This window comes from Melitaea cinxia, chromosome 1 (assembly GCF_905220565.1).
Source record: "Melitaea cinxia chromosome 1, ilMelCinx1.1, whole genome shotgun sequence".
Lineage (NCBI taxonomy): Eukaryota > Metazoa > Arthropoda > Insecta > Lepidoptera > Nymphalidae > Melitaea > Melitaea cinxia.
The window spans coordinates 16,517,857-16,530,278 of NC_059394.1; the positions used below are offsets into that span (position 1 = coordinate 16,517,857).

At 33.1% G+C, this 12,422-nt stretch overlaps 1 protein-coding gene across 1 annotated transcript; it reads left to right on the top strand.

The window, feature by feature from the left end:
• Positions 1 to 955: 955 nt before the first annotated feature.
• Positions 956 to 12,038, top strand: LOC123657827 (protein disulfide-isomerase A3). The gene is made up of 9 exons (XM_045593339.1): positions 956 to 1,219; positions 1,300 to 1,508; positions 1,745 to 1,973; positions 6,244 to 6,351; positions 7,322 to 7,454; positions 8,029 to 8,189; positions 9,566 to 9,797; positions 11,158 to 11,295; positions 11,526 to 12,038. The coding sequence occupies exons 1-9, from the start codon at positions 1,074 to 1,076 to the stop codon at positions 11,628 to 11,630; spliced, it is 1,461 nt and encodes a 486-aa protein (XP_045449295.1). The 5' UTR covers positions 956 to 1,073; the 3' UTR covers positions 11,631 to 12,038.
• The last annotated feature ends 384 nt before the right edge of the window (positions 12,039 to 12,422 follow it).

Below are 12,422 nucleotides of genomic sequence, written 5' to 3' on the forward strand. Positions count from 1 at the left end.
TTTGTAACGAAAATTGATACTGCTGGACGATTTGTACATTTGAATACAGATTAACACATTACAATAAAAAGTTAAATCATTATAAGAATAAATATTTTCGATGGAGTGGTAGTACAAATAACTTCCTAATTATTTATTAATGTTGCTAGACAGCTTATGAACATTTTTTGTGAGTACATCAAATAACCACTTACAATTTAGAAGCAAGTATACAGTTTACTTCCTACAATCCAATAGCCAAGGTCATATCGCCGCAGACAACTTCTTAGTCTATTCATTCAAAAAAAACTTGTTACCTCCTATTGTACTTAACACGAACTCAAAAAACCATACAAATATATCATACATTTCTAATTCATCGCCATGTAATAATATTTTATGACCAAAATGCTTTTATATCAATTATTTTTTTAACAAGAATTTAAAAGTTCCGCGCATTACTTTGAAAATAATAACAAAAAAAAAACTTTTACAGGTTATGCGGCTTTTCTTAAAACATCACAAGTAACAAATAAAATTTAGTTACTACCCGAGATGCTAACAATTTAGAAAACACATTTAATTAGACTTACCGAAAAGATTTACGGTACAAGTTGTATTGTTGCCTCTGTCGAGAACGACAACACTCGTCGCTGCCATTTTCCGTTTGACAGCAAAGACATCTGCCAAACAAAGCTATGTTGAATAGAAGGTACGCTCTCTAATGTTGCTAAGTAACCAGTACCGGTTAAAGTAATTCCGGTTTTGTAACTACAGTAGCGAATTTTATTATTTTATTGAAGTGAGTAATCTTTTATAATTCAAACTATATGTAAATTGAAATATTATGCAATTATATTGTTAAATTTGAAAAATCTTTAAAAAAACATAACTGTAAATTAAATTGTCTCGTTATGAACGCATTCATAATAAACCAATAAGAAACGGACAACGCTGTGCCGGCTAATGTCATCTTCTGCATTATACGTGTATTTTTCCGGTCCTTGGTCTATTCGTTCTGACTAGAGAATTGATTCATTTGGTTGGCGAGAACTTGAGCGCGAATAATCTAGGATTTCACTGAAAGCTTAAAGATGTTAGGGTCAATAAAATTAGCTTTATTTTTAGGAGTAATTTATTTATGTAAAGCCGCCGAAGAGGACGTGCTAGAACTTACAGACGCCGATTTTTCCAGTATATCTGAATATGATACTGTTCTCGTCATGTTTTACGCACCATGGTAAGTAATATACAAATAAAATAACCTGTCCAATCTTTTAAATTAATTCTGTTAACTAATTCAAATGTACTCTATGTAAGGTGCGGTCACTGTAAGCGATTAAAACCCGAATATGCTGATGCGGCCGGCGTGCTAAAGAACGATGACCCTCCGGTAACTCTCGCTAAAGTTGACTGTACAGAGGGAGGAAAGAGTAGCTGTGAAAAGTTTTCTGTATCTGGATATCCAACACTCAAAATATTCAGAAAGGGTGAACTTTCACAAGACTACAATGGCCCTAGAGAGTCTAGTAAGTGAATGAACTTCTTTTCTTATTTGCTAGTTCAATGAACTGTTGATTAAATTTAATAATAATGCTTTTATGTTTTTTGTTTGTTGCTTTAATAATTATTAATAAAATATTTACAGTTATCAAGAATCACTGTTAATAATTGTTTTATCAGTAAATATAAAACATTGATTTTAAAACATTATTTTTTTTACTATTAATTAAAAAAAAGAAATTAATAAGGTTTTCTCTTACAGATGGCATTGTCAAATATATGCGTGCTCAAGTGGGACCCAGTTCAAAGGATTTACTTACTCTTCAGAGCTTTGAAAATCTCATAGCTAAGGATGAAGTGGTTGTCATTGGTTTCTTTGAAAAGGAGACAGATCTGAAGGGAGAATTCCTGAAAACAGCTGATAAGATGCGTGAAGAGGTTGTCTTTGGACACTCTTCTGCACAGGAGGTGCTTGAGAAGACTGGTTACAAGTAAGTGTATATAATATCTTTCGTTTTTATCCACAGGCTTTAAGTTACTTGTGCCTATTTCCAAACATCATAAGGCTTGTTCTAGAGGTAAATAATTAGGTATTTATATTATATTTTTTGATAGTCTGAAACATCCCTTGCTGCTGGACATAAGTAGGCCTCTTTCTCTATGTACAAGAGGGAAATAATTAGATAATATAAAACTTACTCGTCACGTTGTTTGTCCGCTATGGACTCCTAAACTACTTAACTGATTTTAATCAAATTTGCACACCATGTGCATTTAAATCCAACATGAAAGATAGGCTATATTTTATTTTGATATAATTATTATTCAAGAAAAAAAATATTAGGCGGTATGAAGTTTGCCAGGTCGTCTAGTTAGATAGCTCTTAGCAAAGCTTGAATGTGGAACTATATATCTTTGTTCGTGTTTTTATTTTCCAACATTTTTATATAGTTTTATTAATAAATAAATAAAAATATATAATGTTAAAATTAATATAAAACAAATAAACATAAATACTTAAGTTGATAAGAATAAAAAATACTAAATACAGTATTCAAGGATTAAAATGTATTGTACAGAATAAAGAAGTTACAAATTGCAATAAAACAGGTTTATAACATAGAGTATTATAAATGTCTATACAAAAACAGGTTTACAATACAGAGTATACAAGTGTGTGTGTGTGTGTTAATCCTTACATTTACATATGGTGCACATATGTAATGTGTAGGTATACATTTATATATGGTACACAGTAAAGTTTTACTATGAACTTATGTTGTAACTTGAAAATGATATATGCATTATGTACCAACATTGTAATTGTTCAATAAATATATTCTAACTTGAGGTCAAGTGAAAACATAATATAATATGTTTTTGAAACTTTAAACAGGGGATCAGATCCCTCATAGTATATTAGCATTCAAATATTTTAATCGTAATTATATTTTCTACTTCATAATTGGATAAACTTGGACATTTAAAAAGTTTCATGTGTTAAAAGTATTAATCAACTTTGCAAAATTTAAATATTAAAACTATACATACAGTTTCCCTTAGAGGATACAAAAATAATAATTATGTTACATAAAGTTATCTACAGCATAAACATTGTGAGCAACTAAAAGATATGCTATCACTATTAAGATAAAATTAGGCAATTCACCTAACACTCAATTATGTCAGATCTAAAAGATCACTACAAATAATTCAGTTAAATGAAACATAGATTTCTTTTTACATTTAAAAAAAAAGTAAAAAACATAAATATTAATTTATATTAGTGTGAATAACAAAAAACTATTTATATGATATTAATATAATCTATATATTTTGTGCTAGGCAACTAATTACACATCCTGTAATATCCCACTGCTGGGCACAGGCCTCTTTTCCCATGTAGGAAGAAAGATCAGAGCTTAATCCACGACGCTGTTCCAATGCGAGTTAGCGAATATACTCCCTACTATGAGTAATGATCGCTATCATCATCCTACCTGATAACAACCGGGACTGACGTCTTAACTTGCTCTCTGAGGCACGGTGAGAACTGCACAAACACCCAAACCACGGAAAACACCACCACACCAATTTGTCGTCTAATTATTGAAATAAAAATCTACATTTATACTAACTACTACACATACAAACATGAATTTGATTATCACTAATCACGTCAACATTTTGAGTGCTTAGGTCTGTTAGTGCGAGAAATGTATACAGCATTTTAAAACACTAGCAGTCATAGTTCTAATTCCCGCTCGGGCAGATATTTATATTTGAACAAATATATTTTTCTGGTCTGGATTATTGTTGTTGTGAGTTTCGCGAGTTATCCATAAGCTCACAGTGGAGAAGGTTTGTCGATTTAACTATGAACCTTCTAATTTCGATAAGACCTTAGCCCAGAAGTGGGACATTTAGGTACAGACTTTTATTTCAGCTGAGTTTAAAATAATAATTAGTTTAAGTAATGAGTTAAACTTATTAGAACAGTTATAATTATTGATAGTAAAAATGATTAAATATATTTAACGTAAATAAATGAATTTAATGACTTGTATTCCTTATCATATTTTAAACTGTAAACCTACTTTAAAACCACATTACAAATACATCAAATAACTTGTTTTATTTGTATGAAAATTACTGTTCAAGTTTCGTGACATAAGTTCGTGCTTTCAGTACTTTAATACAATGTACTAACGTATGTGTTTATTTACGAGCTACGAAGAATGTACACTTACTATTTACTACTACAAAACAATGTTAGATACTGTTGTCTTGCTATACAAGTTAACTACATACTTTTAAGACCCGTTTCACTGCTTGCCGTTAACATTATCGAATGCATGACGGTATCCAACAGATATAAACTTATTATGTATTTTTATTACTTTATAATTCCAACTTATTAATGGGATACTTCTATTCCCAATCTAACAGTTGTAGATTATTAATTTAGGTCCTAATTAGCTGTTTTACCTTCAGCGGTCTAAACGAATTAGTAGCTTATGTGCAGGATAAACCTTTTCAACCACAGTGACCAAGTGAAACAAGTCCTTAATACTTTTGCGGGATGCGTCTTGATAGTCATATTAAAGCTCCCAATATTTCGGCGACAATACAGACGCCATGATCACGGGCGACTGAAGATCTGCGATTTTAATGTTATTGTGCGGTTAGGCTGTAATGTTCTGCCCTATTTCTTTTTTGGTTTTGGCGAAGTGTGTACGCGTATGCATCTTTTACATAACTCAATCACTAAATTCTACGTTTCGACAACTTAAAGCCCAATTCTTCTGGATGTACTGTCATCTTGATACCCAAAAATGGCAATTTCCAATCTTTTCGCCGTCTGTTGAGTGAATTTTTTTGTTGTGGATGTTGTTCAGACATTAAGGAACTTTCGAGGTCCATTGTACTAACCGAAATTATATCAAATACGTCATCGACAAAAAATTTCCAAATTTTGTACGTGATCCATACATTAGCTGGCCACAGCTTGAACAATAGGACTGCCCATAATCACCAATTTTTAGGTAGTGTTAATCGCTATTCAAGAAGTAGTTATGTAATTATATCATGACAACCAACTGCTATAATGTGCTGTGTGAATATATGTGCTGTGTGGCTACGGCACTAAAGAATTTAGCCACCCCCTCTCTTCCCGTGGGTGTCGTAAGAGGCGACTAAGGGATAACAAGGTTCCGCAACCACCTTGGAACTTAAGAAGCCGACCGATGGCGGGATAACCATCCAACTGCTGGCTTTGAAATACACAGGCCGAAGACGGGCAGCAGCGTCTTCGGTGCGACAAAGCCAGTACTGCGGTCACCAACCCGCCTGCCCAGCGTGGTGACTATGGGCAAAACACATGAGTTCACGTTATTTTTGGCGTAAACTTGTGGAGGCCTATGTCCAGCAGTGGACTGTATAGGCTGTAATGATGAACTGCTATAAAACAGTGTCACCTCTTTTAAATATGAATATTAAAACTAAAAACTAAACCGGTATGCTAAATAAGACTTTAAACAGCTAGTAGAAAGATAATAATAGGTATTACTATTGTCGACCTCGAGAAATGATGAGTTTTTTATGTTCTCTGACAGGGGGCTTGGGTAGGTAAAAAAAAAAACTAGTATTATTCTCGTACATACAAAACTAGACGAACGTTTGTTATTCTTTTACGCTAAGACTAATGAACCGGTGCCATTGAAACTTAATACGTAGATAGCATTTTGAACTAATTTTTTAAAAGTTATGTGAGCGAAACTGCTAGACTCAACTAACTGAGGTAGGCACTGACTGAGGTTTTTATTTTTACTCAATACCCCCGCAAATTTAGAAACGCGCCCTCGTACATTCGTCGAACAACTTAGCAGTAAAGAGAGTTAGTCGCTCAGATATTTTTAGATCTGAGGTAGAGCACAGCATAAATATCCTGCTCGAAATCTGGAGCAGCACGACTTTGATAATACCGCGACCTTACAGAAGATACACAGCTAAATAATATTGCTTTCAAGCAGTATTATGTTCTTGTAGTGAGTAAGTTGACCAAAGCTCCTAGGGGGGTTGGGAGAAGGGTCGACAATGCGCCTGCGATGCTTTTAGTGTTGCAGGCGTCCATAAGCTACGGAAATCGCTTACCACCATACGGCGAGCTGTACGCTTGTTGCCGGCCTAGTAGTATATAAAATAAAAAACGCAATTAGTTGATTTGGTATAGATGTAACAAAATATCTTCTTTGTTAACAGGGATAATGTCGTTCTCTACCGTCCTAAACGCCTGCACAACAAATTCGAGAGTGACTTTGTCGAATACAAGGGCGAGCCATCTCTGAAGGGTTTCATAAAGGCCAATTAGTAAGTAACAGTTTACTATCTAAACATTAGCATATCATGTGAATATTATTAAATACAAAATTGACTTGCGTACAAAATCTTATATAATTTAATTCTAATAATTATTTTCTAATTTATTTATAATAATTATAATATAAAGATTAAGTATAATATTGCTTGTTGTTATAAGAAAAAACTAAATAATTTGAAATAATTTTAATTTTCATAACATTCGTAATCTACATATATATTTAAAAATGAATGTTTATCTGTATGTCCTTTATAGAATCGCAAACTATGCATTTCGACACCAGCAATTTATACTACTACTAAGCTAACTCATTAAAATGAACTTTACAATAGAGGCTTATAAAAGGGAAAAACGTGATACCTTTTATATAAATTAAGAAACTTATTTGAAATTTGGTATCTTTAATAGTTAATTTATTCATTGCAATTTCACAATTTTTATTATTACAAAAAAAAAACACATTTATTCAAGATGCATTAATGGCCAGTTTCAATACTCTATCTATCTCTAAATTTGCTTACTAGAGATAGAATTTTGACGTTAACTCCATATAAATTGTGTCAAAAATCTATCGCTAGTAAGCAAATTTAGAGATAGATAGAGTATTGAAACTGGCCATAAGAAAACAAACTTATCGAAAATTGAAGTTGGCTTATTGTTAGTATAAATTGTTGGTGTCGATTTGATCATGTCATGATCTTCAGCAAAGTGTTGTGCATGAGTCCACAAAGGTTTCTGAGTTGGTACAACCAAAAAAAAGCGTAGGAACTCGCGCAGGGTACAGCTAGTGATATGTTTGTTTATTTAAAATATCCTACCAACTCCATTAATGAATTATTACCGACAATTATGCTGCAAAAGTTATATTCAAATTATCTTCATATGAAAACATTATTTTAAATGCTTATCAACCATAACAATATAATGAAAATTTAATAATAATATACGTTTCTTTTCCAGCCATGGTTTAGTGGGCATCCGCCAAAAGGAAAACATCCATGATTTTATCAACCCACTCGTTGTGGCCTACTACGACGTTGACTATGTCAAGAACGCTAAGGGGACCAACTACTGGAGGAACCGTGTACTTAAGGTGTGAATTAAAAATATACATAACGTTTCACAATGACTTTTGGATTTTCTCCTCTGTCGGAGCTCCGGAAATACACACAATATCCAAGTACAAAGGCCGAGACCACGAAAAACCGATTTATATGGACAATACAAATGTTTGTTATGTGCGGGAATCGAATCCGCGACCGCCATCGAAACAGCCAAAAATTAGCATGTTGAATGAATATGTATATTTAAAGCTACAAGTAATATCTAAGAAATTATTTACTGAATGCATATTATTAAAGTTTTGATCTTATTTTCTATAACTGTTTGTACTAATATGCTGACTGAATGCTGACCTATTTGGATCATATTGCAATGGCATATTGTTAGTGTTACAAAGAATAATTTAGCTAACTTTTATTTTCTCATAACAAACTCTTATATACCCTCAACTTTTATATACTCATACAAATTCTAGTTTAATAGCCAGTGGTACTAAATTCCTAGCATTAAAATGAATTATTAAATGTTTGACTTGAAATTAATTTTTCCGATCCCTATCATCTCAGATAATAATTAATTACTTTATTACTACTTTTGCACGACAGGTCGCCAAGGAAATGTCAGACGTGTCATTCGCAATCAGCGACAAGGATGATTTCATGCACGAGCTCAATGACTACGGCATCGACTTCGCCAAGGGTGACAAGCCAGTTGTAGCCGGCAAGGACATTGATGGAAACAAATACGTTATGAGCAGCGAATTCAGGTAAATCCATTCTGCATAGTTTTATATATGAACTAGGTTGACAAACAAGTAACTTATAGACGTCTGCACCACCAGAAGCATTGCAACCGCGTTGCCAACCCTTCCCAGAAGCTCTGGCTACCTTACTCACCACAGGAACACAACACTGCTTGAAATCAGTTTACTAAGCTGTGATGTTCTGCAAAGTTGAGTTACTTCCCCGGGACTGTTCCGGATCTTGAGTACGATATTCACAAAAGGATCTGTGCCCAATTTTAATGCAAGATATATTCAATTTAATTCTCCGAAACTACTGGACCTATTTAAATGAAATTTTACACCAATATGTAACTTTGTCCAACTTAAAATATAGACTATATTTTATTTCGATTAATGACTGCGATATTTTTAAAGAAAGTACTATTATTTAAAGTTCTTAAATGTAATATTTTAATATGTAAATTAAAATATTTCCAGTTATATGATATCTTATATATTATAAAATTCTCGTATCGCGGTGTTTGTACCTAACTGTAAGGTATTGTAAGGTTAAACTCCTCCAAAATGGCTTGACCGATTTTCATGAAATTTTGTTTACATATCGGGTAAGTCTGAGAATCGAACAACATCTATTTTTCATTCCCCAAGTTTTAACTTATGGGGGGGGGGGGGATTAAGAGATTATAACATACATGGCAAAACAACGTTTGCGGGGTCAGCTAGTAAACTTATAAAAATATGTAATAGTTACATTTGAAATATTTTGTTATCAGAAAAGTAATGCTCGTTAAATTTATACTATTAAAATTCTAAAAATAAATTACTGCAATGATAAACTTAGTGTGATAATTACAAAAAAATATTTTTAGTTACCTATACATGTAAATAATGAAAGGTTAACTGGAAGAATTGCTCTTTCAGCGATAAGATCACAATTATACATCTTATATTGCAATATTCTATAGTTTTAAGAAAAAGGGAGATAAGTACATAATATACTTAAACTTTCCACAATGGGCAATTGATAAAAAAGAAACTCACGACCCGACACGGTCAGTCGGAGACGCGGGTTCGAATCCCGCTGGAGCGGTCAATTTTTGATATGATATTCAAAAATGTTAAGAAACTCATTTTCAATTAATTCAATTTATTAGAAAATTGTAATTTATTTAATTAACAATACATCAGTGACTTAACTCTTTTTACCCATGAGATATCAATATTTTGAAACAATAAGTGCAAAGATCGCATTTTACAAAGTTTTTATTTATTGACAACCATAAATTAACTAACCTCTTTCCTCGACACCACAGAATTACTGTCTGTTATTATTTCGGTGTAAAAAAAGAATATTATTAATATTAACAGTTAAAATATTTTAATTTTATCTGTTACAGTGTCGAAAACCTTTTGACCTTCGCTAAAGACCTATTAGATGGAAAACTAGAGCCTTTCATCAAATCTGAACCCGTACCAGCATCAAACGATGGTCCAGTCAAGGTAGCAGTTGGCAAGAATTTCAAGGAACTCGTCACGGATAGTGACAAAGATGCTCTAATTGAGTTCTACGCTCCCTGGTGTGGACATTGTCAGAAACTTGCTCCAGTCTGGGATGAGCTTGGTGAAAAGGTAATTATTATTTCAATTTTAAATACGTATATGTAGGGAAGAGAACGTCAGGCTGGTTAATAACAATGTAAGGTAACACAAGATACTTATTATTTAATGGGGCGGAGACTAATTTCTTAGCATTCGATTGATTCACTATGCGGGTACCGGGTCCATCACGTGGCAGAAGAAGATACTCAGAGCAGTTCCTAGGACTTGCGACCTAGGTGTAAGTTTAAGGAGGCCTCCTTTGAAATGAACATCAACGCTCACCTTCACTGCTGGAGTTGCCAGCCAAAAGCGCCTAGCCAAATTATAGATCGTAATATAATATCTAACAATTAATTCGTTTATACGCTTCAGCCTGTAAATATCCCACTACTGGGCATAGGCCTCTTTCCTCATGTAGAAGAAGGATCAGACCACACTGCTCCAATTCGGGTTGGCGGATATATTCCCTATTATGAGTAACAATCGCTATCAGGTGTACATGATAATAACCGGGACTGATGGCTTAACGTACTTTCCGAGGCACGGTGGGGAGACCCACACAGACTGCACAATAATATATACCCAGACAGACCACGGCAAACACTTATATGGCCAATACAAATGTTTGGTGTGTGCGGGGATCGAATCCGCAACCGCCAGCGAAACAGGTACAATCCATGGTTGTGACCCTTGCATTCGTGTACACAAATTAATTATTGAAAGAGTCTAGGTTAAGTTACTAGTAGGATACAACGATTGCATCGTGCCAAGCCAGAGCCTAGACTGCCTTAGCCGCGGTTGCACCGATCGCTTCATAGACGTCAGAATGACTAGTAATAGAATGAGGGTAGGTGACTATCGAAACGGTGTGCTAGGTGGCGTGAACGGTGCATATTTTGTTTATAAATCTTGTGCTAATTTCCTAAGACAGTACAGGTGCCGACATATATTCTTATTAAATTGTATTTATTTGTTTGCACCAGTTTCATAACGTTATTTTATAGTCCAAAATGAGTATACATTATATGCTATTTGTATGACATCTTCCTAAAGTTGTTTTTACATGTCCAGCCCATAGTGTATATTGTGATCTTAAGGTGATTAAATAAGCTAGCAATCAAACTAACTAAACGTTATGTATTAATATTTGTAACCCTTGTGCTGCCTTTGTTAGGGTATAGCTTGTTGTCTTGCCTATTTTGCTAAATTTATAGCTTGCTACCAAAGAATTTTTAAAAGAGGCTTTAATATTACTTATTTAACTCTTTTAATAAAAAAAAAAACTTTTTATCAACTTTATAGATTGTACTATCTATACTCAGTATGTATTTAATTGATTCATAAATTTTGTTACCGTCTTGTATTGTAATATTTTTTTTTTCATTTTCAGTTGAAGGATGAAGCCGTTGATATTGTCAAGATTGACGCAACCGCTAACGACTGGCCCAAGTCCCTGTATGATGTATCCGGCTTCCCCACAATCTACTGGAAACCCAAGGACAAATCTAAGAAACCTGTCAGATATAATGTAAGTGCTGTTAAAATTTTTATAATAATACTTTCAGTTTCACTCAAATTGAATTTCTCTGTGTCGCATTACTTACTCTTTGCAATTTTTAGACACTATTCAATTCTTTAAAGTAATTCATTGATATAATAATTCCTCGGATTTTTGACTGAAATATTGTACATATAAACTTTTTGGCTTTGTTTTCATTTGCTTAAGACAAGAGTGTTAACTAAAACATTTCTTAACAGGGTGGACGTGCCATCGAAGATTTCCTTAAATATGTATCAGAGAACGCTTCCAATGAACTCAAAGGCTGGGACAGGAAAGGAAACGTCAAGAAAGACGAGTTGTAAACATGTGATGTAAACTTTCCATGAAAGATCTGTGAGTGCGTGGGTCGTGTGAGCGTTGAGTGCAAGATAACTTTCATGTACACAAACAAGTTTGGTTTATAATATAAGACTATGATAAGATTAATATATAAAAAACAAATACTTTAAATTCTTAAAAGTCAAGTTTACTTGTCATTCCATCGTTTTTATACAAGTAACTTGACCATTTCTTCAGGCTTTATCAATGAAGTTTGTATGGTCACACTTTTGTATGGAATGGATGAAGAGAATATTTCATGTATTTTGTATGTCAACTTTATATTATATGGAACTTTTTCATAGATAAAGCCCCAATGGATTTAAATACAATAATTTGAAATGCATTTCTTTCTCAGTGAAAATAAATAAAATTAGGTAATATTTATAGAATTTGTTGTTTTATTGTCCCTATCCAGTTGGCATATTTTCTTATTACACCAGCTTTTTTTCTTACCTTAATATAAACGAAGTACATAACAGAAATATTTGGTAATAAATACTTTAGATCAGTGTAATACATAAGGGCTGCAGGCCACACTGTAGAAAATTAATTACATAATTATATATAATTAATACACTAGTTTGACTAAAATGTACTTGAACAACTTAAACAGAATTTTTACTGATACTGTGAAGCATTATAGTAAAAGTTTAAGGTAATTTTTAACTGTATTAAAAAAAATGGAGGGGGTGCTCTATTCAACTGTAGTCTAATATCTGCACCAATTTACTTTTTACTGGGTGTATTCATTTTGATGATTCTCTTATATTTGA

Coding starts and splice junctions, on each gene's coding strand:
- LOC123657827 (XM_045593339.1), top strand. CDS start 1,074: ATGTTAGGGTCAATAAAATTAGCTTTATTTTTAGGAGTAATTTATTTA. Junction 6,352..7,321: donor GGTTTCATAAAGGCCAATTA/GTAAGTAACAGT, acceptor TTTCTTTTCCAG/CCATGGTTTAGTGGGCATCC. Junction 8,190..9,565: donor GTTATGAGCAGCGAATTCAG/GTAAATCCATTC, acceptor TATCTGTTACAG/TGTCGAAAACCTTTTGACCT.